The 26211-nt window shown below is 34.4% G+C and overlaps 1 protein-coding gene across 1 annotated transcript in view; it reads right to left on the bottom strand.

Moving 5' to 3' along the window:
* The window catches only part of JMJD1C (jumonji domain containing 1C), a 207293-nt gene that overhangs the window by 61410 nt on the left and 119672 nt on the right, over positions 1-26211 (bottom strand). Inside the window, exon 3 of the mRNA XM_012723687.1 lies at positions 14899-15012. Coding sequence (XP_012579141.1) covers positions 14899-15012 — 114 coding nt within the window. The remainder of the gene's footprint in view (positions 1-14898; positions 15013-26211) is intronic.

The following is a 26211-nucleotide window of genomic DNA, read 5'->3' as shown; positions in this document are numbered from 1 at the left end:
CACTCTGTCTCTGGTGAATCCTCTCACCCTCCACATCTCTGGCCTGTACCCCAGTTCTATATGAATAAATAAATAAATCTTAAAAAAAAATACCACACTTTAAGATTTTTATCAATATTCATGACTATTATATTACTATAGTATGGTAGTCATAAGTACTGATTAATAAAAGTGTTACTGCCTCTATATCAAACTGTACTAGAAAGGCAAAATTCGAATTATAACTATTTTTACTTTGTTTTGTAACCTCTTTTGCTGTTAAATTCCAATCTACCTGCATCATACTTTCCTTTTTACTTTCTAAAGTAGCCAGCATTGTAATGTAAATTTTATATTATGTGTGCATCATTGAGAATCAACCATGTATTATACACTACATTAACACTAAAGGTTCAATTCTATCCTTCACCATAACATTCTTACTTCACTCCCATTTCCTCTGGTAACCACTAAGTGTTATAATCCAAGAGTTTATTTTTGTTTTTATTTCCTGGTTTTTTTTTCCTATATACTACATGTGAGTAAAAACTTATCATTTGTCTTTCTCTCTGTCTGACTTATTTCGCTAACCTTAATATCCTCAGTACATCCCTGTTAATGCAATGGCAGGGCTTCCTTCTTATTAGACAGACAGACAAACAGACATAACTCTGAATAGTACTCCATTCCATTGCATGGCATGGAATTCCACATCTTTGCCTTCCTATCCCTCAAGTGCATAAGGATTCCTTTTCCCTTGATATCCTTTCCAACAACATTTGTTGTTTATGTTTTGGTTAACAGTCATTCTCACAGGCATGAGGTGATATCTCATTTTTGTTTTGATTCACATTGCCCTAATAATGAAATAATTTATCTTCTCAGGTGCCTGCTGGCCATCTGTACGTCTGCTTTGGAGAAGTTCATTAAACGCTCATTCTCTTATTGGATTGTTTGTTGAGTTGTATGAGTTCTTTATATATATATTTTAATATTAACCCCTTGTTGGATGTACGATGTACAAAATCTTCCCTAATTAGGCTTCTCTTTTACTTCTGTGGTTTCTATGCTGTAAGATTTTTAGTTCGATATAGTCCTATCTGTTTATTTTTGCTCACCTATGTGTGCTTGCAAACTCTCTCTCTCTCTCTCTCTCACACACACACACACACACACACACACACACACACACATCACAGATACAGAAAAGCACAGAGGAAAGTAGATTTGCTTTAAAATAATACCAAAGGAGGGTTCCTCCCTGGTGGTACCACAGGTTAAAGTGCAGCATCACGAAGCCAGCAGCAGCCACTGCTGACACGCTGGATCCCTAGCAAGGGAGCTGACCCATATGGTGGGGCAGACCTCTCCTGTCCCACCCACTGCTCCCTTCACGTTGTACTTTATCAATCTACCTGTTCTGCTCCCCACTGTCACTGCTGAATCCTTTCACTGTGCCTGCACTTCTGGCCTGTAGCCCAGTTCTGTATGCATAAATGATAGATTAGATTAGATTAGACAGACAGACAGACAAACAGAATACACAAGGGAACAGTTAGATCAAAGAGTTAGCCACAAATTGGTAACTTGTATTCTTTTAGAAAGTTTCTATTTTCTGTTTACTTCATTTCCATTTTCTCTTTAAGAGTCTATGGAAGAACAACTGAAGATCACTCAGTGATTATTCCTATTCATTCAGTGATCTGAATAGGGGGAGCTTTAGACCAGTCTTTAGTGGCAGGCTGAGCACAGGTACATGTCTTTAGACCAGTCTGTAACCTCAGGTTAAGTAGCATCAAAATTGGGAGCTGAGGCAGTATATTCACACACAAATTCCCCTTTGGTCAGCCTTTTCAAACAGCAGCATGCTCTTCTTTCTTAACCGCTTCAGGATTTCAGTAGAAACAGATTATCAGGTGTCATCTCCCAGGAGTGTTCAAAGGAGACTGTGCCACGTGTACACAGAACTTCCAGGCCCAGTATTCACTACATGAAAGCCATTGAGTAGCTCACTTATTACAGGAGATGGCAATGTCCACACAACACAGATTAGAATCTGTGTTACGAGAGCAAATGGTAGGCAGGTTAACATAAGATGGCTGAGTCAAAGACTAGTGATCAGTCCTGAGATCAGTAACCACCAAGTCTTGGCTCCCAGACAGAGAATTGCCTACATCTGGTCAGTAAAGGGCCAAGTGTGAAGCAGCCAGCAATAGGGGGTGACACCATTGGCAACAGCAAACTGGAGCCCACTTTGGCCAGTATTTCTAAACAACACAATACAGTATTAGCAAGGTTTTTAATGGCAACAATGGCATAAGCTGCCAACAAAAGTTTCTCTCAGGTTTTCTTCAAACGTTATGATGTATAATGCCATTTTTCCTTTTGTAGATGCGCTGCTTCATTTGGAAATAAAGACTGGTGGTGCCTACATGGGGTCATGCTACAAAGAATTTCAAGGCATCCTGCATCTTCATTTGCAGGGTCTTCATCAAGGGCTCCAGACATTGTGAAAGCTCCCCTCTAAGTTATGATGAGAACAGTAGTCAGTCGAAGGTCTACATGCAGGCTTGCTTATACATATATCCTATTTGTTTTGTTTCTCAGGAAAATCCTAATAACAGTGCTCTATAGAGAAACACTATCAGCTTTATCACTTTCCTTTTTTCTAAACCCTTATCTTCTCAGAGAAAGTAAAATGAAGAAAAATGTACAACCAAATAGCTATAATCTTACTCCAACAACTGACTCCACAACACTGGGCTGTGTGTACATGACTTTTATAAGTACATTTATGGCTCTCTCCCGATCTCAAAAAGAATCATGACTTTAATTTCCTATGGTCTAGCAAAGTGAGTGGTACATTGCAATAAATAAATGACTACAATTTATAGTTTAGCAATCACTGGATCTTTTCTCCTTACATCTTAAAAATATACCTTCACAAAAGACAGTATGTCCAAAATTTAGTTTATGTCCAATAACTTTCAAAACAGGAGTTATTATATTCTAAACACTGAAGCAGTACTTCAGAAAACTTCAACAGTAAAGTAGACGTGTATTACTGTTATTCTTTATGATGACTAATCTTTACAGTCAGCAACTGTTTGGACAAATTATGCATGTGTAAAAAATGAAATAAAGTGTTACTCCAGTAAAGAAAGTGTCATACACCAGGAAAGGACAGACAAATGGAATAGAACAAACAGCATAGAAATAAATTCTACAAAAATAATCAACTGACGCCCTCCCTGGTGGCGCAGTGGGTTAAAGCACGACAATGAGAAGCTAGAGCCACTTCTGCATGAGTTCAATTCCCGCCTGCCCCGGACGTGACCACATGGCGTGGCAGACCTCTCCTGACCCACCCACTGCTCCCCTCAGCAGTGTACTTCGTCGATTTGCCTGTTCTGCTCCCCACTCTGTCTCTGGTGAAGGCTTTTGCCGCCCCTGAGCCTCTGGCCTGTACGCCAGTTCTGTATGCACAAATAAATCTAAAAAAAAAAAAAAATAATAATAATTTAAGAAAATCAACTGAATCTCACATGAGTGCCAAAACTATTCAATGAGGCAAGGAAGAAATAGGCTATTCACACATTAAATAATTAAGTTGGACCCTACTAACTTCATCAAAAAAACCTTTACATATCACAAAACACTACTGAGAGAAAAAAGGCAATCCACAGAATGAAGAAAATATGTACAAATTATGAGTGTAACAATGGGTTTAAAAACCATTAAAATGCAACAACAAAACAAAATAAAAAATGGGACTTCACAGAGATGGGAATGTAAAGTGGTGCAGATGCTGTGGGAAAACTACATTCCTTAAAACAACAGCAACAACAACAACAAAAAAAAAAACCCCATAAATTTCCAAATATTCCAGCCATTTGACTTTTAGGTATATAACCGCAATAACTGAAAGGGATTCAAACAGCTACTACCCACTAATGTCTACAGCAGCATTATTACAATAATCAAGAGATGGAAACAATCTCAATGTCTATTAACAGATAAATGAACAAAATAAAATGTGACACATAAACACAGCAAAATATTATTCAGGCATAGGAAGAAAAAATATTTGATATGCTCTAACACAGGGAAACCTGAAGACATTAAGTTGAATAAGCTATTCAAAAAAGGACAAATACTGTATGACTCAATTTACATGGACAAAGTAAGACCAAAAAAGAACAGAGGTTAGTTACTGGGGAGAGAAGGGTATACTAAAAAAATAAGGAAAGTTACTAGTAATAAATGTAGATGATCAAATGAAAAAGTTCTAAAAATGGATGATGGTGATGTGATAGCTGCACAACATTATAAATAAAACTTCATGATTAAATTATGTATTTATGTAAATTTATAATTGAGTTATAAATTTATGTAAATTTACTGCTTGCTTCTTTTTAACAAATGTCCAATCTCTATACTGCATGAGGGCAATGAGATTGAGGTCAGTGACTGATATGACTAAAAAATGTTAAACGAAGAATTCTTACTATTCTACTCTTACCAGAAAGGTATGGTTAGAATTCTTTCAAGTGGGCTATCCAAGACACATTCTGATTGTTTACTTTGTTTCATGCACTTAAAACAAGATCAAGTTCTGCAGTCCTAGTGGCTTAGCTAACTTATATTCATCCTGAGTGAACTTAGTTAGGGGTCACTTACTCTAAGAATAGGGTCATCCCCTCTCTCTCATAACCTGTATAAACCTCCCTGATGTCTACAATTCACATTTGTGTGTCTCTATATTTCTTCCATTAAATTACAAGCCTTTACAATTATAAGTCCTCAAAAAGATGAATAAAAAGCTCCTCGTTCTTTGTGTTTATTAAAGACTAGAACTATTTTGTTTTTATCAAGTTTTATGCTTTTAGGGATTGCCTATTCTGAGGTCTAGGGACACCTAAATTTTAGAGTCAATTCTTTTGGTAAGAGGAAGAGAGCTTCATTTTAAAACATTTTCAAACTATCTATAAGCACAACCAGGCAGCTGAGAAAACAGGAATGTCGGAAAACATCTTTGTGTTCTTTACCTAGGAAACAAAGATATGCACAGATTTGGGGTACAGTTCCATGCAAGTGTCAGAAAAATACAGGCAAATTGTGCATACAATAAAATTAAGGACATTTTCAATATACATAAGATGTCATCAACTCTAAGAAGTATTAAGTGCCAAATAAAATAACAATATGCATATAATAAACACTTCCTATGTGATGGCTCACAAAGGCAGAGTGGCACATAGAATTCGTATATTGGAATCAAGAGTTTTGCGCTCAAACACTGTTTAGGCTTCTACTAGTTGTGTAAACCTAGATGTCCAGTCACAATGCCCAAAATCTCACTTCCTTCAACTCTAAAAATTATTATCATATATCCATCCTCTCCCTTCCTCATTATTTCTTCCCTTTTTTCCTTTCAATCTTTCATTCTCAGAACATTCTAGTTTAACTAAGAAACACAATTAAACTTCAAGGTCTTGTAAAAGAAGAGGTCAGGTGGCTAAAATCAACACTGTCAAAGTCACATGGAAAATAGCATTATGAAAGGCAAAACCTATGAGTTAGTGAAAGAATTTGTCTGCAGAAAGGAAACTGAGGAAGTGGGGGGAAGGAATAAAGAAAAGGATTACTTGAGTTCCTGACTTTCCAGTTCCTAATTCTAATTCACATAAGGTTCAGTTGTTATTTTTTATGTCTTTCACCTTTTTTAATTTAATCTAGCTTCTAACTTCTGCTACCTTTCTGTTTGTAAGTTAGCCCTCTCAAAAACTTGTGTAGCTTAAGTATCGGTAGCGTGAAAATTTTACATAAAATTGAAATAATCTTATTTCCTCTTAAAAAATAAAATACATGAGGAAATTTTCAAACTTTACAAAAATATAATTTATTAATATTACACTGAGAAATAAAACTTTACATTTAAGTTTTAATATGGCCATGTTTTAAAAAGAACTTGCAATTGTCAAGAGAAATAAATATATAATATCAACCTATCTTGATTGACAGAAGCTTAAAAAAAAACCTTTTTCAGTGGTAACTAATCATGGCTTAGAATCTTTGAAATTTGATATCTATAAGGATAATTTCACATACTTTAAATTCATAACAGCAGCCACAAAAAAATTAAAAAGAGACTGGCAGATTTTTCAGCATATGATCATAGCAGATTTAGGACCAGGAGAGAACTATTGCAGACTGTGACTTATACATGTTTTTAATCTGAATACTGCAGAACAGCTCATAGTTGGGCCAAATTTCAGTCAAAATAACACGTTCTTAGATTCCATGGATACATTTTCAACACACCAAATTTTGTAACCAATTTTTTAATGAAAGAACTCTCTTTTTAAAGGCATCCACTATGCATTTGGTTATGTTTGGATACCTGACTCATGGGACTTTAAAAACGTATTTCATGACTATTTTTTAAATTATAGCAAGAAAATAATCAGGCAGACAAGAGATAAAATGAGTACTTGAACAACACAAAACACAATTACTTAATATATTAAAGCATGATGAACCAACTAGTAAAAAAAAGCTACTTAAATAAGGAAGTAGAATGACTGTTTTAACTACCAGTTCCCCTTTTCTTGCAGTCCATCCTACTTTCTAGGCTTAAGCATGGCTCTACTATTGCAAGCTGTTGCTTTTGACTAGAAATGGAATAAAGCCAAGTACTACACAATAGCAGCTTCCTGTTCTGGCCTCATCTTGTAGACCACCCCTCTGCTTGCCCACAGATGCTGATTCTACCAAGCCAATTATCAGCCAGCAGTCAGTTCACAGCTATGGCTATGATCCTGTATTTCTTATAATCCTGGCACAGTACATAATCCATAGTCTCCAAGTACCCATTTTGTACTGATTTTATGGTAACAGGGCACCTCTGAATTTCAATGAAATGCTAATATGAAAGCATAATCAAATGGAAAGGGAGATACATAAAAAAACTCAAGAGACTGGCCCTCCCTGGTGGCGCAGTGGGTTAAAGCACAGCACTGAAAAGCTAAAGCCACTTCCGCATGAGTTCGATCCCTGCCTGCCCCGGAGGAGACCACTTGGGAGGAGACCACTTGGCACTTGGCGTGGCAGACCTCTCCTGACCCTCCCGCTGCTCCCCTTAGCACTTCGTCCATCTGCCTGTTCTGCTCCCCACTCTGTCTCTGGTGAAGCCTCTTGCCTCCCCTCAGCCTCTGGCCTATACCCCAGTTCTGTATGCACAAATAAATAAATCTTTAAAAAAAAAAAAACTCAAAGACTAATTGGAGATGAATATACTCTACTGAAAGATAATTCAGAAACAGACACACAAAAATAGAAAAACCAGAAAATACTATTAATTCAAACAACGCTATTATTTCAATTTTCAGAACCCTGATTTGTACCAGATACTCTCTGAACTCACTAGTTCTCCTTTTGAGATAAATCTATGTTTAGGATGAATGCCTTTTATCCCAGAGACAAATAATTAGTCAAGGATTAACTTGATTAATGTTGTTCAGAAATGGTTGTTTTTCCACCTTAAATAGGTACACAGAATTGGGTAAATATTGAAAAGGAACTTTAAAGGTCATTTAGTCAATACTTAGAAGACTTCCATTAGTAAATACAATCTCTCTCCAGAAACAAGAATAAAAATAATTCTGTAATAAATTTCACTTAGACTTTTGGAGATAAAAATAACAGCAGCAGTTTATGACTTTCATGTAGGGAAAAAGTGTAAAGATGAATTGTGGATTATACTATAATAGGGTAATGAATATTTTCTAGTATCATTTAAAAAATAATGGCTTTATAAATAAAAATATAATGCTTTATAAAAGATGTGATGGAATCTTATTCATATATATTCTTAAAAACAGGGAAAAGGGGTCTTCCCTGGTGGCGCAGTGGGTTAAAGTACAGCACTAAGAAGCTAAAGCCACTTCCGCATGAGTTGGATCCCTGCACCCTGCACCAGAGGTGACCACAAGGAGCAGCAGACCTCTCCTAACCAGCCCACTGCTCCCCTCAGCAGTGTACTTTGTCAGTCTGCCTGCTCTGCTCCTCACTCTGTCTCTGGGGAATCCTCTCACTGGCCCTTTGGCCTGTACCCAGTTCTGTAAGCTTAAATAAATCTTTTTAAAAAATGGGGAGAGGGTACAAGAAACATTACTACACAGACATGTTCTGTTACACATTGGCCATAGCCTGTAGTGATAGTAAACAAGCTTATCTACCCTCAAGCTGCAGAAAAAATGGTTAAGGAGTTCCAGAAGACGAGTAAGACCGATTGTTTAATAAAAACAAACAAACAAAAAAATGCAGATGGTGGCAGGGAAATGTTCAATGGCTATGTACTATAGGAAAAGGAGTTGTAAACATCTACCAAAAAGTTTAAAGACTATCTACAAAATGGGAAATTTAGATCATGTGTAAATAACTACATTTTACTGAGAAATTATCTTTATAGTAATAAACTATTTAATCTTCATAACAATTCTTAAGGTAGATGAAATCTTTACATTATAGATGAGGAAACCATTTATTTATAATGCTTTAGCAACTTCCTCATTCTCACTTAGCTAGAAGCAAATGGCAAAGTTAGCATATGAAATTATTCCTGCATGAATTAACTTCAAAATTTCTAACCATTATACTTATTTAAACTGATTATCTAGGACAAAAGACTGTTAAAGACACAACTGTCTGCTTTTGATGTATTAAAATAAACAGCACCACTGTTAGGTAGAAAATTTTGTTAACTCTCTTGTTCCCCATAAAACATAGCCTACTGGATAAAAGCTACTTAGTAGTTGTACTTAGCAATCCTTTTCCTTTTTTAATCTGAGTCCACAATACTTAGTTATATAGTATGGCATCTACAATTCAAAATCAAATTGTATTTTCCAGCTGGGTTAATAGTCTATTATTCCCTAAATCTACCTCCTATGCAGTCCCTCTCTTCACAAATAAATGTCTGCCTCACTCTCTCAATCCCAATGAAGGAGTCATGAGCGCCTTCAAAAATCATCTTTAACCATTTCAAATATCAAGTATATATTTCAGAGGGGCACCACTGAATACCCAACCTGCCTACTTTAAATAAGTTCTGCCGTCTCCTGCATCAAGACAAATTATATAGACCTTTAGTGGAACAGACCGTTAACACAATTAGTGTGCAACACAAAAAAGCCAAAAAAAAAGTTCCAAATCAAACACCCAAAAGTTACCCCTCCCCTTGTGGGTAAAAATCCAGTCAAACAGGACTGGCCAAAAGACTGCCACAACTCTAAAGCACCTTTTGGTAGGGACCCATAGGAAAAAAAAAGTCAGAAACAGCCAAACAAATCTTCAAGAAAAAGAACAAAATCAAGATAAAAGCTGCCACTGTTAACCTCCCCACTGATCCCTCACCCAGTCCAGGATGAAGAAGCCAGTACAGCTTCTTCGCATTTCTGCCCACTCCTTGTAAGTCCTTCAAGTCACTTTCTGGCTCTCCATCCTGCTTCCTTCCTCTTCAGTTTCCTTTCCAGATTCTTCTTCTCCCTGCTCAGCAACACCCTCCTTTGGGCATGGCAGCGACCATGGAACCTCCCCTTTTCCTGTTAGGTGCTGACTTCTTTCTTGGTATCCCTCAAGTTTTTATGCATTTTTGACCTGTTAAAACAAGTCTATTTCAAGGAAACTTTAACATAAATGCTCAATGGATTACAAAATGGAGTGGGAAGGGATGCAGAATATGGACTATGATTTTATATCTTCATCTTTTTCTTTTTAAACCCTTAAGTAGCTGGGACTAAGGAAAACACAGAATTAAAATCACTATTAAACGAACAAAATTTACAGGGATGTAAGTTTCAAGGCCAGATGTTTATTGTTTACATCTTTTTTAAGGCTAAGTTAAACACAAGTAGAGTCTAAGGAAAAAATTTACATTTTTTAAAGACTCCTTTCTGAGGAAGAATCAAGTGCTGCAATTCTTAAGATATGTTGACTTCTGGTCATCTTGTTTTAACTATTACTACAGATGCTCCATTCTGGGAGGTTAAGGGTTTGGGTGAAGAGTCCCACTAACTCTTTCTCCACTATATCTTAAAATTCTTACAAAATGTATCTCTCTTAATAAATAGTTCAGTCACTAATGAGGATGTACTAATTTGATACCAGGGGCAGAAATATTTACAATTATCGGAATAACTCCTCTCCTTGGTCAAATTTTCTTTCCTACTAGAGGAATGCGATGGTTTTAAAAGAATGCTCTAAAGTCATTTAATTACCTATGTGACAAACTAAAATAAGAGTGAAAGAAATTTTGTCTTTATCCATCAAACAAAAACATTACAAACATGAAATTCTGTTTACCTCTTTCTTTAAACTATCAACAATATCATAGTATTCTCCAGAACTGATTTCCTTAAAATCAAATTACTAAAGATGTTCATCCTTCATTAGTGGCTCAACTTCTGACAGATGTTTAACAAAACACATTTGACTTGTAACAATAAAAGCCAGTTGATTGTTCACCTTTGCTAAATGAGTGTCAACATTAACGTCATTTACATTATCTCATACTGGTTGTGCAGTCATTCCAAAAATTCCTTAGGGCAGTAACAAAAATTTAGAAGGAAAAAATTGCATGCTTCCATAACACTCAACTCCCTGTACTGGTAACTTACCTACATTATCATTTGAGCTATTTTTAACAAAGCAGACGTGTTGTACAACTATCAGTATCTTGGAAATAGTCTAAAAGTACAGCCAGTAAATTTATACAATCAATGATAAGGGTCTACAATGATAACAGACTACTGGGGAAATTACTGAAAGACTACAAAAATGATAGATATATACATCTGACACAACCAGGTACATTTATTAATTATATACTATTGTAAAACTTCACAGTTTTCAAATCTTTTTTAGTCTGAAGAACAGCAAAAAATATAAGTTTGTACCACCATTCCCTTTTCCTCCTACTGCAACTTTCAATACAGAAGTACTGTATGTAGTTTTCTGTGAAATAGTTCAGTATTTATATTCTACTATGATAGAAAGTACAGAACTAATTTTAGCTTAAAATTCTTATCAACTCATTATGACCCAAAACTTCAGTTAGGGTCATTCCTTTCAGGTTTAGGATGACTGCAACTTATTCTAGGAAAGCATATTTATTCTAGGAAGCATATTTCATTACAACAAATCTTAATATACAATAAGATAAATATAAAGGGTAGTTTTGCACAAACACATTTTGCTTATAATCTCTAATGGTTTTGAAATCATACCCTTAGTATTCTTCCTTTATTTTATCAAAAAGCAAAGAGGCTTGTGATCTCTAGAAACTACTGGACTAACAAGGCAGACCAACCCAGATTAATTGATATGAGTCATGTACAACTTTCAGGTAAAAAATAATCTCTTCTATATCCTCTATGAGGCAATCAACCTGCAAATTGCAGGTGTGTGTATGGCCACAAGCCAAAAGCAGGACAAGATGATTTCAAAATCATGCTAAAAGTTGAATGTTCCTAACTTTAATCAAAATGTTTGTTTACAAGAGTGATCGAAATTTAATGAGGTTTGTAAAACTTTGCAATCATTTGCCATACTAAACCAACAGAAATCTTAAGTCACTAAAAAACAAAAAAGCAACTTTTAATATCGGTAATTTCTTTTTAACTCCTCTGAATGTCAGCTTGGACCTGTCAACTAAAAGATATCTTAGCATTTGCAATTTCTCTGACTTCCTTTCTCCTTTCCCTTCCCCCTCTATTTCAAAGAAAGTTAACTGTACGCAAGATCAGGAAATCTTTTAGGACACAGCAATGCATGTGTGCACAAAGAAAAGAAAAGAAAAAAAAAATTTTTAAATACTATGGTATGCCATTTCAGTGACCCAATTAACATGTTATCAGTCATATTATCTTTAAGATGTTGGATTTCTCTCATCAACTTTCCAGACTATTTATCACCTATAGTGCTTATACCTCAACTTCCCAACTACACATTAACTGAAAATCTGACTACATCAACTTAATACCAGTCATCTGATATTTTCAACACCATGAAACCACTCTGAAAGAGAAGAATTCAATTAAAACCAGGAACCTAAAAGTGAAAGGATCTATAAATAATGTTAAGTCATGAGTTTCCTGACCATTACAATGTATTTTATCACTTTGATGTATAATAAATATAGAGCTTTGCAATGAAAGAGGAAACCTTAGAAAGGATGGTGAAGGTTCTTCTTTAGAGAGGTATTTTCCCACTGTAAAAACATTTAACTATTCACAGCCAAACATCATTTATGGGATTTTTTTTTTAAGATTTATTTATTTATTTGTACAGAACTGGGGTATAGGCCAGAGATGCGGAGGGTGAGAGAATTCACCAGAGACAGAGTGGGGAGCAGAACAGGCAGATCGACGAAGTACACTGCTGAGGGGAGCAGCGGGCGGGTCAGGAGAGGTCTGGCAAGCCATGTGGTCGCCTCCGGGGCAGGCGGGAATCGAACTCATGCAGAAGTGGCTTTAGCTTCTTAGTGGAGTGCTTTAACCCGCTGCGCCACCAGGGAGGGCCATCATTTATGGGATTTTTAAAAATAGTTCGCATATATTTATCACTCTATTCACAAAGCCTTTTCCAAATAAGAGTTTGCCTTATCACATTTTAGAAGTCTATAAAGAATAATAAATGTTCAGGAAAAAACTGCCTCATGAAATTTAAGGTGCATAAGAAAAAAGCAACTAGAGTCAAACAATTTTCAAAATTTGTTCAGTTACCCCCCCCAAAGTGCCTTTGATCTAGTGAGTATATCAAAGCACTATTTATAAAAATATATTTATATGTTTATAAATATATATGTGTAACAGCTGCCATGTTTAAGAAGCCAAGGAATTTAATATACTGTTTGGGCAACTGGGACAGAGAAAAGCACTCTGGGATAAGTCACTCCAATTACATGAATTCTAATTTTTTTCTCTTTACCTAGAAATTCATTTAAATAAATAAATCTGGAAAACTATATTGTGTCAATCTTAAGTCTGCACTCTAAATGATATAGTAGGTGTCATTTACTTAATGGACAAAATACTTTCAAACCTCATTAAAAAAAAAATTGAGTATCATAATAAAAACACCTAAAAAGACAGTTCTACTGCAAACCATCTATATTGCTTCTTAACTCCAAAAATTAATGCATTAAAAAAAGAGCTTGGTATTATTATTTCTAATTTCTTAGAACAGAGGAAATCTAATTATTTGTGAAAAGGATTTTAAATAGTTAAAATGAATCACACAGTATTCAGAAACTGACTTATAGCTAGAAAATATAGCCTTCAGAAACTGACTTACCTATTGCAATACAATATAAATAACTTAAAAAAGCAATCATGTATTTCTCCAAATCAAGTAAATCTTTAAATCCTTTTGCATTTATTTTCAATAGACCAAAAAATGTAACGGAATCTAAACCAGTTGAAACATCATGAACAATATGCTGTATAAAATACTATTTTATCCTTGCACTCATTGTAATTTTAATATCGTAACTGTAGGACACCTGGTAGATGGGATTACTTTTAAAAGCAATTCCTACATAATGACTTTACATCTCTAAGTCAAATTTAAGATGAAATTTCAGAGTATTAATCAAAACCACAACATTAAAACATTAAGAGTTAGAAAATTTCTTTCATTTTACCTAGATTCACCTACACTAATTCCCACTACAAGTTAAAAATTAAACAAATGATAATTAAAGGACTAAATGGAATTCATAACTAAAAACAAAACAAAAAACCCTAGGGAAAAGCTATAACACTTCTACTGTTAAACTAAGACTTGCTAAGATTTTTTAAGTTATAAACAATGTAAACAAAAAGCAAGGTAACTGTCTAAAGACAAGATCATTTAATGAAATAAAAAAGATAACATAGAAAAGACAAAAGCTCATCTGTGTACACTTCAAAATAGGAAACATTTACAGAGAAGGGAACGACCTCATTTGGTAGATCTAATAGAAGAAGCATAACTGGTCTAATTACCTAAGTATTGTAACTCCACATACACCAAATCACTGCTCATTAACTCAACCCATGTTCTTTCTGCAGAAACAATGTCTTTACATCTGACTTTTGAAAAACAGTATTCTAAAATTAAATACAAGAACTGACTTTTACCTCTGTTGGGGGAAAAAAAGTCAAATTTCTTCAAACCACTTTTCCTTCAATGTGATTATATAATTTCAGTAAAAAGTAACCTACAAAACGCACAACTTAATTCCTTCTAAATTCCAAAAATATAAGGAACAAGCCTCTATGCATTTTTACTTATACTTTTTAAAAATAACTGACAGAACTTTCTTAGTAATTTAAAAAATAATTTAGACTACTACCTTTCATGAGTTTCATGATTAAAATCTAAACAATGTACTAGAAAATGTTTTCCAATGAAATGTTTCTGTGCTTAAACTGCAACTAGGAACTAAAATTGAGAAATTAACTATTCAAAAAAAAAAACCTCAAGGAAAATTCCCACTTATATAGAAAATAAAGTACTATTAATGCTAACTTGATATATATATTAATACATTAAACACTAATCTTATTTAATTACATTAATTGATGTAATTCTTAACCTTTAGAATTGAAGACAAAGATAATTAATACTATTTTCTAACCAGTTATTTTCTAACAATGAACAGTACTTACAATGGCAGTATTCCCACCAACAGATCGGCTAACCTGGCTCATTTATAGTAGGCTCTCAGTACAAACTTGCTCATAATTAAAATTTTACTTAATGCAATGGATTCCTTGGAAATCTAGATATTACACCCCACGTTGAATATTTAAAAGGATTATCAGTTAAGATTAATGACTAGTTAATTTTTAAAAACAACTTAAAAATGCTTACCTGGTAGGGCTGAAAGGCACTATCTTCTGTTAAAAAATCCAGTTGTTTATCTACAAGGAATTCTACCGCAGTGATTGAACTGGGTATACTTTTATCAACCAGAGGTTTGAAAGTCTGGTAAGAGAAAAAAAGTACTAGTGGTTATTCTCTAGGTTATAACCTTAAAATATGATGAGTGTATCGTTATTATTATCACAATTAATACTACGTTTTTATATTATAATCTAAAGTAATGCTTTATCCATGTAGTGGAATATTTTGCAGTTATTATATAGTAATGAAGTACACTGACAGGAATCAAAAGAAAAAGTCTAGTGTAAGTAAAGTTTCAAGAAAGGGATATAATCAGACATACACATATATAAAATTTTCTGTAAATAGTGGGAGAAATTGCCTCTGAAATGGGAAATTGAGTAGGAAAGCATATTTACCCCAAGTCCTTCTGTAAAACATAAATATCGCTCTTTTTAAAACAGTAGCTATGACTTACGTGCGTAATTTTTTCCCTAACTCATTCACACAGGGATTTCAAATGATCAGGATGCATCTGGTCTTTTAACTCCACCCCATGCTCTACCCACCCCCGCCCCTGCCTTAAGCACAAATAAAAATCCAGCTGCTCCGCGTGAGCAGCATGGGGGAAGGGAGCAGTAAAAGAGGTAAGTACTACACAAAACCCACCTTTCAGTAAAGTTCTTCCAGATTCCTACTACTGGTGGGGGTGGGGAGAGGGAAGAGAAAAAAAAGCTGGGGGAAGGGCGGAAATCAAAGGTCATTTGATTCTTTAGACTCATCTTTTACAATAAAGGATTTTACTCACTAGTGGGGTGAGGGTGAGAGTGAAGGAGGCTGAAGAGGAAGAGGAAGGAAATAAAGGTTCTATGCATGCATTTTTTTAGGGGGTGGGAGGCTGTAACATACACTTCAAGTATAAGTCTGAATGAATAAAACCAAGTATCTTACAAGATACTGCCCTAAAAACTAAAAAGATGAAAACAAAATTCTCCATCTTAAAAAAAATGATTTTACTATGTAAGAATTTAAGTTTAGCAAATGGAATTAAACAATTCACCTACAAAATTACATATATCATAAGAAGCAATCTTACTTGCTACAGGGCAACTTGTGTGACCTTTTGGATGTAAACCAAGGTTTTTGGCACAGACAGTAAAAATCCCCAGGAGATTATAAATCGTGTTTTTCCCTTCTCATATTATGTCTTAAAAGAAATTGAACATCTTGCTGATCACAACAATAAACTGAGGGAAAAAATTAATAAAATTTAACTCGGTGACTAAAAGTTATTTCCTAAGAAATTTCTTTTAAAGCTTTTCATTCCAATTCACTGTGGAGTATTTTTAAAAGCTAAAAAGCACATGAGAATAAGCATTGTAAACATGTCTTTACAGCTACACCATCCACACCATAAACTTATAAATAATACCTTCTCCTTCCTAAATTGAAAGAAAATGAAAAGCTTCTCTTAAATCCCTGTTTATTTTCAGCATTTATGATGAGAAAAAGAATTACAGTAAAAACTTGCTACCCATGTCCCAGGGCTAACCTTTAAAGTATACATATGTACCAAAATATGTTTACTTAGGTGGGAAATTACATTATCAAACTAGAAGTTCCCCAGTTATTTAGTTAACTCCAGTTACTACTGCCAGCTGACACCTTCCATTTACCAAGATTTTTTCATAGAATTCTCATTGCACAAAATCCTATTATATTACCTACCTAGCGAGTGAAGAAAGTTTCCAGGTTAAACCAACAGCAGTCATTTAGACTTTAAAGTGTATATAACAGTTTGTGATCAACTGATATGAAATATGTACATTTTCCAAATGTATCTTTTAGTTTTTTGTAAACTAGAAAACACTAGCACATTCTCCAGAGGATTGCTAATTCTAATCAAACGCTCTATTTCTCTTCAAACAATACTATGCCAGGTCAACTGGTGAAGGTTAACAAAAAGGTCCACAAAAGGTATTATCTAAGTGGCTAAGGATACAATTCAATTAAGTGGGATTTAAAAAAGAAGTAAACTCCTGTCTGAGTACCTCTTTCTTAGGCAAATAATACAGGTGGTTTGCATTTCCTATGAGACCTAGTCATTTTATAATATGAAAAACATTCTTGTGAAGAGAGCCTCTTACAACTACTTTTATAAGAGGGTAAGAGTTCTAAGGGTAAATTTCAACAGGACAGTTTACCATAATTTAAATTACTAAGTTAGAAGTAAAAGCCCAGTTTCTAGGTTAAAATAACTAATTTAGAAAATAGTTAAATGTAAGTAACTGGTAGAAGTTAGCTATCAGAAATGTAATGTGAATGTAATGACCTATTTCTAATGCAGAAATACTTGTATCATTTACAAATTGTAAATCCAAGTACTATGCTCCTTAAGTAGCAAATTAAGATCAGGACTTGCAAATTTTTAAATGTTCAATTATATTTAACCTACAAATAAGTTCCAAATGCTGATAAACAATTTTATAATACTTGTTAAAAAATGCTTTAATAAGTATTAAGTAAACAACCCTAAAAATGTGACTGTTCCTATCATGAAAAAATTGAAGATAATTAAAACATAATGCTTTCACAGTGGCAAATCAGAGATGTAGTCATTATTAATTTTGTACCCAAGTTGAAAACATTTCAAATATATGAAAACACAAATATTTATAAAAGCCAACAGATCTGAGAGCTTTTATGGCGAATTTGTAGTAAATATTTCATGGGTGTAGGTGCACTGGAATGTAAAAAAACTAGAACTCATGCATAACTAAGTAATTCAAGACTCTAAAGATATATCATTCTATGAGGAACTTCCACAGCCTAAGGGGAAGCAATGAACCACCATCTGATGAAAGTCACAGTAGAATGTGCCCTAATCACAAAATGACTATTACTCCAATACTGAAAAAGAGTTTAAAAATAACAAAACTAATTTGAAACTATTCATAGCTGAAATAAAGCATTTCTTCACTTTTATTAGTGGATTAAGAGCTCTTTAAAGGTCCGCCGTTGTCACTGTTAGCTGTACTTTAAAAATAGTTTAAAACCAAAATAAATACTTAGCTGAGAGCCTGCATTTCTAGAAGGGCCCACACCACTCTATAGGAAGAATGCTTAGAACAACTGTATCCTGTTTGGGGCTCCATGCTGCACCACATTCCATTCACATGAGGAAGAGGCGAACAGATGAGCCCTCCTTGAAAAAACATTTTTAAAATAAATCAGCTTCAGCCCTCAAACATAACTCAGCTGCTCAAACAAACCATGTTAAAGCTTACCGCTTAACATTTAACTTGAAATTCATGGAGTTTATTTTATGTCTGCAGTCTGAGTTTCTAACCTCCGATTAACATTAAAATTCCTTTTCCCAGTTAAAAAAAAATCAGGTCATTAGTCACAAAAATCTGATATAAAACTTACTAAAGGAAAATTTTCAAGTAGAAAACAATATAAACAACGTTTTAGAACTCAAGTTTTAGTTTGGGGGGAAAAAAAAAAAAACCTGGAGTGACTAGAAAGAACAAAGTCCAAATTCCCACCCAAGTAGGTCTATTGAAAAACACGATACTGTTAGAAAACAAGTTGGGGGTGGGGACAGGAATACACCACACACACCAAAAAACCCTCACAAAACAAATACCCACTTCCCTTAAAACATTATATTCTATAAACACTCTCCTCAAACATTTCTGCTGTAGTACTTTAAACAATTAAATTCCTGTTTTTAAATTTCTCTTTTTACAATGTGAAAATACACACAAATCTATTAAATGAAACAGTTAAAAATTCTTAAAACTAAGATCACTAAGACTAGATCTATAAAAGGCAGTGACCTTAATTCCTAAGGCTGAGCAACAAAACCAAATGTAAATTAAGACAAAAGAAAAAGGAAGCAGAAAAATACAAACCGTACTTTGTTCTTGAGAATTTTAAAGTATCTTTAAATTTCAAATCCACAACCCAGCTTTAAAGGTCAGAGAAGTAACGCCGGTGTTTCCATTTTGTTCTCGAGCAATGCCTAAATTCTTTTTTCGTCTTCAGAAATCACAGGCAAATGGCTCTCAAACCAAGCATTTCTGAGCTCACTTGCAGCGTCGTCATTGTATAGGAAGAAAAGCCAAGACCACAGAACGAAGCAGAGGCTGTAACCTAACAAGTCTCCGACGAGCAAATGACGATTTTCTGTCTGCTCTGGCTCAGCCCCGGCAATGATGAGGATTACAACTCGCTCTTTGTCATCAGCCCTGTGGTGTTAACGACTAAGAAATCCTGCAGCTGAAGCACTACTGCATCCTCCGATCTGGGTCAGGATAATTTCTCCCGAGGTCGCTTACATAACCGGTAAGATACTCCAAATAGAGAGAACAGCCATCCATCAGCTAGAGAAAGCCTTTCCCACTGTACTCCGTCTGCGTGGAAACACACTGCGGTAGCTTCCAACAGTGCAGACACCCAAATGAGAACGAGTACTTGGCTTAGGGCACACTGAGAGAAGGGAAGAGGCGGTGCTCTGTAAACTGTAACTAATCCCCCGTCACAGGTGCTGATGGAGTCACTTCCAGCACGAGTCACATTACTGGTGATTACTCATTTGGCTGCGGCCATAGAGACTGGCTCATAATTTTAACAACAGACAAAGACAGACTAGTGGCGAGACTGAAAGCTCAAATTTACTGTCTTCTTCATAAAGAAAACGCAAATACAAAGTTTTTGCTTTCCAGATTTACCAAGATGAGAAAGTGCAGAAAACAATAATATGTAAATATCTCAAAAGTTTGCCAAAATGAAGCATAACTTTAAGCCATCAAAAATATTTCGAATTTTTTCAGGTAAAGAATTTATATTTAGTGTATTTCTTCTTAAAACTATACTGATAGAAAAAAACCTAAGGGGAAAAAAAAGTTGAAAACATTTTTGGGAAATCAAATGACACAGCCAACAATGTCAGAGATACTTAAGAGAAAACAAACTGATAATATTTATTTTGGCAGATAAAAAAATACTCCTGAAATTCTTTCTTTGTAAAAACAAATTTGATAGGTCCGAATCATAGAAATACATAAGTGGAAAACATAAAATGTGTTTTTCTGATGAGTTATCTAACATATTCTCCTAATTCAAAACTCTAGAATTGTCCAATATGATAGCCAACTCATCAGTATCACATGGCTGCAGAGCAACTAAAATGTGGTCAGTATGAATTGAGATGTATAACAAGAATATGAAAAAAAGATACCTTGAATGCAAGAAAACATTCAACTATTTTTAAATATGTGAATGGTCTTTCATTGTAAATTCATCCCACTGTAGACATCTCAACTTCCAAACATACATAAAACTCACATTGTTCTTTTTAATAGCACCAAGAAAACCAATTTAGAAGAGAAAAAAAACTTCTCACCAGCCAACACCTATTCTACAGATACTTGTTTCATTTCACAGAAAATATCAGGTTAATAAAAAGAAAAATATATTCCATTTTGTATAGGATGGGCTAACTTGCACTTTTTAAAATCTCAATTATTTTTTGTTTAAAGGATGAAAAACATGGGTAATGATTACCTTAAGAATGTTAGTAAATTATAGCTTTAGAACATTGATGGAACTAAATTACAACTTTAAAACAAACTATTTTTTTAAATGGTACAAAATAAAGATTAAATCACATATACCATCTTAATAATGCATTCATAATTATAAATATAATACATGGAAAGAGAAGAATTCACAATTTAATGTTACAAAAAAAAAACTGGGTAAATACTGTTGGCTGACTTATTTGAGCCCCAGGATTCATCTTATAATCTCATATAAATTCATATAAGGTACATATATAAATGTAACAACAGCTTTGTTTCTCAACTATCAGTTCCCTATAGACTCAAATAGCATGTGAAATTACACTTAGCTAATAATGCAACTGTGATATTTATAATCTGCCTACTAACATAAAATGCAATAACTTTTATAAAACCAAAATATTTAGTATCAATATAAAAAAACCTTTTTAGAAAGTATTTCTAAACATCATGGTTGAATTAAATGTTTTTTCTAATACTATATAATATCAAATCATAACATAAAGGAAGAGTGCAGAAAGGTGCAACTAGTTGAAAATTATAAGTACCATCTTAATATACAAACTGTGCTTAACCAATAATTTTATAAGCACATTAATGTGAATTTGCTGGTGCCCTGATACATTCTAAACCAAAAATAGTGAAGTAACACTATAGAAAACTTATTGGCAGCAATCACAAGTTGTTCAGCTTTTACATTAAGTAACCTTAATTCTCTCTTGTTTTTAACATTCAAGCAAGAAGCAGCATTAGTCTTTTATAGAGTGGTTGTTCCTATGACTTACACCTTCCTTAATGGATTAAGGAAGGAAGTTGAAGAATAACTGTTCATTTTTCTTGTTGTTGGGGTGGGAGAATAAATGGTCTTTCTGAGAGCTAAACCAGGCTAGAGGAAGAGGAAACTACTTCAGTTACTGCCCTGAAATACACATCTCTGACTTCCTTCCTTTTTAGCTAGGTTTCTAGGTTACAAACTGAATAAATCAACAGAGGTGAGAAAGTAAACAGAAGCTAAAAGGAGACAACATGTATGATTATACCAAGAATCTGTTCCTTTCAAAAATGTTTAATCTTTTATGTACAATTAGGAGTTAAAATAAATGAGCAGGGCCCTCTCTGAGGGCACAACGGGTTAAAGCACTATGTGTTTATAAATGCTATGAAGCTCACTGCAGCAAATTCAATCCCAGGCCAGGGAGGTGCCACACAGGGAGCAACAGACAGCCCTCTGCTCCCCTCAGCAGTGTACTTCAATCAATATGCCTGTTCTGCTCCCTACTCTGTCTCTGTCTCCTCTCAGCCCCCCACCTCTGGCCTGTATTCCAGTTCATATATGCACGAATAAATAAAAATTCTTATCTATATCTGTATCTATATAGAGAGACAGAAAAAGAGAGAGACAAACATAATTTCTGCATCATGGTAATATCCAAAGGATTAACTCTTACTGGTAAAAAAGACCTGCAGATCTTCCAGGCATTCAATAAACAATCAGATCTACAAGGATTACTATATGAAAATGGATCTAAACTTACACATTTTAAACTCTTTTCCCTGCAGGCAGTACATTCAGTTAACCAATATGTATGAATGTCTTTTATATGTAAAGCAATGTGCTAGGCCCTGGGAAAACAATGATTGAAGAAATGACCGATTTTTACCCTTGCATTCTTTACTGACATTTAGAAGGAAACAGACTGAGAAATCATACAAATAATAAAATGTATTCCTTCTAGGCTTTCTGAACCAACTATAACTCTAGATTAGTTCTATGTCTTTATCATTTCTATGAATTCTCTTGTAGAATCTTCCTGATTAGATAATCCTCTTTCCTCTCAATATTGTAAGGTTTCACTTTCATTTCATTATATACAGCTTTGCAGGTGTGTAACACTGAGATGACCAATTTCTTTTTCTTTTTATAAAGAAATGAATCATTTCAAACGATATTTTTGGATCTAAACTTCTAATTTGTATTTTATCCACTACTAGGACATATGTATATCTGTATATTATCAACAAATAGTCAGATATGCCTAGAATTAAAAGCTTTACCCTTTACAAGTAAGTTGTACTTCTTTCTGTACTACTACAGTACGATGACTACTTCAGAAGTAGATATCTTAAAATTCATCAACAATATAGTGAGGTTTGAAGATTTATTGTTTTCCTTGCTCTTATAAATAATCTCAATATATTCATGTAAGATAAGTATTCCAAGTCAGAGAAAAAAAAAATTGAATGAGAAAATTAAATAAAAATGTTAAAATGTAAATGAAATTTCAGAGAATAATTTCATTTTTTTAAAATATCTATTTTTATTTATTTATGCGTACAAGAACTGGAGTGTAGGCCAGAGGTGGTAAGGTATAAGAGGACTTACTGGAGACAGAGTGGGGAGCAGAATAGGCAGATCTACTGAAATACACTGCTAAGGAGAGCACAGGGTGAGACAGGAGATGTCTGCTGCCCCAAGAAGACTAGCTCCATATCAGGAATTGAACTCATGCGACAGTGGCTGGGGAAACCTTGATAAAGCTGAGACTTTAACCCCTGCACCTCCAGGGAAGCCTAAGAATAATTTCATTTTTTATAGGTGAAAAAATGAACACTCATATTAAGTTTTTGGTGGCAGTATTAGAAACCTTGTTTATAGGAATCCTGGGATTAGAATCTGGATTTTCTAACACATAGCTAAATGAATTTTACATTTAAAGATGTGTGAAAACACTATTGTTTACATGCCTGTTGACATGAGTTGGCAGAGTAAAAAGTTTTGTGTTCTGCTGAATAAAAATTAAACTATAGACTTAAAAATGCAGAAAATGAAGCTGGCCTAAGAAATTACAGAATTATATACTATTTAAAAATTAAGATATAATAAAGTCATATATTTTTAATTTGTTTTATTGACATATCACCTCTAAGAGGAAAAATTAGCAGTTCAAAAAACAAATCAACATTCACATTTTAGCATTATGTGTATCTGTGTGCCTTGCTAAGAATCAAAGTGTATATACAGTAACTTCACCACTAAAAGTCCAATTCTATGCTTCATCCATAAAGGGCTTTTTATTAAAAGCTGTGTTCAGAAAAGATGGTAAAACACTAATAGAAGGAAGATTTAACTGAATACCTATTTTGTTACTATCTGTAAAGGAAAAATACTTTAAATGTGGAAATGTAAACTACAGATTAATAAAACCTAAAACTAGGGCCTTCCCTGGTGGTGCAAAGGGTTAAGGAACAACACTATGAAGCAATCCAAAGCCACTGCAACACAAGTTGAATCCTTAGCCAGAATGATGACCTACAATGCACAGCAGACCTCTCCTGTTTTGCCCTTTGCTCCCCTCAGCAGGGTATTTTAGTCAATCTGCCTGTTCTGCTCCCCACTCTGGCAAATCCCACCACCACTACTGGCCTGTACCCCAGTTCTTATATGCACAAATAAATAAATATTTTAAAACCCAGAGGATGGGTAGAGTATTCTTTTTGTTTTGTGTCAAACAATTCGTTTTCCTTATATATAACCTAATTCATTAGAGAAAATTTGCAAAACAAAAGTAACAAGTGAAAAGGATACTATAGTCTTAACCCTGAATCAGTCAGCTAATCACTAAATTGCATTTTCAGATTTTTTTTGTTTTTTTTTGTCCAAAGTTCAAGGTACCTATATAATTTATAAGTTGCTCATCTAACTTAATATTCTTTGGATCTCCCTGGTGGCACAAGGGGATAAGTAAGGCTCAGCATAAAAGCTATCAGCAGTCACTATAGCACCAGTTCAATCCCTAGCCAGAGATCTGACCTATATGTAGCACAGCAGACCTCTCCTGTCCCCCCACTAGCTCCCTCAGCAGTGTATTTCAGTACATTTGCCTGTTCTACTCCCTGCTTTGTCTCTGGTAAGTTCTCTCCAGCCCCTGTCCCCCACACATCTAGCTACTGCATGCATAAATAAGAAAAACTGTTGTCTTGATACTGTCATACTATTAGTTACCAAATAAAAACAAAAGTAAATGACAATCAAGTTATTATACATTCTCTTCATATTGATATTTATAACTTTTTTGCTTTTATACTACTACAAAAAATAGGAATATCTTTTTGCTTTTATTAAATAACAACAAATCCAAGTTTAGATAGTATCATAATTTACATATCAGAATACTAAACTGACAAATAACAGCTCAAAGCTATTATGGTAGCTTGAAAACAACATAGTATTTTCAACATATTAGAGACAGGCATCTATTAATATTTATAAAGGAGTAAAGGGACAATGTAGAAATGAACCTTCTGCTCATAAATGTTAACTCCAGCAAAATTCCAAGAGGGATAATTAGGATCATGAAAGGAAACAGTGATTACTAAGAGCCAAACATATTTGCTCAAGAGAAATTGGTTTTGAAAAATAAAAGCAAACATTGTTTTTAAAAAACAATGGGCAAGTCAATGAAATACTGGCACACCTGGCAGATATTGTAGCTTTGGTTCTCCAGAACACCAATGTAAAGCAATTATAATTAAGCAGGTTACACAATCTTTAGATTCCCACTGCATATAAAACTTATGTTTACAATATACTATGATCTATTGAATGTACAACAGCAGTGTGTCTAAAATACCAATTAATATGATTCTATTAAAAATTTTTCTTTATTGCTAAGAATTGCTACATATCATTTGACCCTTCAGCAAGCTGTTAGGTTTTTGTTGGTGGAGGGTCATATCTTGATGACTGCTGACTGGTCAGGATGATAGCTTCCTTCTGAAGACTTAGGTAATTACAGCAATTTCTTTAAAAAAAGACATGGGAGGGGTGAAAATTAAAAAAAAAAAAAAAGACACATCCTTTACAATCTCCAATGACTTCTTCACAAAAGATTTCTCTGTAGCATGCAAAACTATTTCATAGCATTTTACCCACACAACTTCTTTCAAAATTAGAACCAATCTTTTCCAACCCTGACTCTTAGTTTTATTTACTAAGCTTCTGGATATACTAAACTTGTCATTTCAACAGTAATCACTGTATTTTGAACAGGAGATTCCATCCCAAAATACACATTTTTTTTTCTTCACTTATAGAAGAAGGAACTTGTTTTATCACGATAATGCAGCAATGAAGTAACATTGTCAGGATCCACTTCTAATTGTAGTCTTGTTATTTCTACCATATTTACAGTTGCTTCCACCATGGAAGTCTTGAAGCTAACATAAAATCCATAGGATTGGAATCAACTTCTTCTAAACTCCTATTAATGTTGGTATTTTGACTTTCCTATGTATCATGAATGTTCTTAATGACATCTAGAATGATGAGACTGGTAAGTTGCTTCCTGAATGTTGACTTTTAAGATTTGTTTACTTATGCATACAAGAAGTGGGGTACAGGCTAGAGGTGCAGTGGGTGAGAGGATTCACTGGAGACAGAGTGGGAAGCAGAACAGGCAGATGCCCTGAAATATTACTGCTGAGGGGAGAAACAGTTGGGTCAGGAGAGGTCTACCACCCCATGTGGGTCAGCTCCCTGGCCAGGCATAAATCTTGTGATACAGTGGCTGTGGATCACTTCATAGTGCTGTGCTTTAACCTACTGTGACACCAGGGAGGGACCCGTTTCCTGAATGTTTTTAATTAACTGCTCAGATTCAGCAAAGAAATCACTACCTATGACAAATATAGCTTTCTAATATATATACATATA

The sequence above is a fragment of the Condylura cristata genome, unplaced genomic scaffold (assembly GCF_000260355.1).
Source record: "Condylura cristata isolate star-nosed mole 26May11 unplaced genomic scaffold, ConCri1.0 scaffold00011, whole genome shotgun sequence".
In the NCBI taxonomy this organism is placed as follows: domain Eukaryota; kingdom Metazoa; phylum Chordata; class Mammalia; order Eulipotyphla; family Talpidae; genus Condylura; species Condylura cristata.
This window is presented reverse-complemented; position numbering and strand designations above follow the sequence as displayed.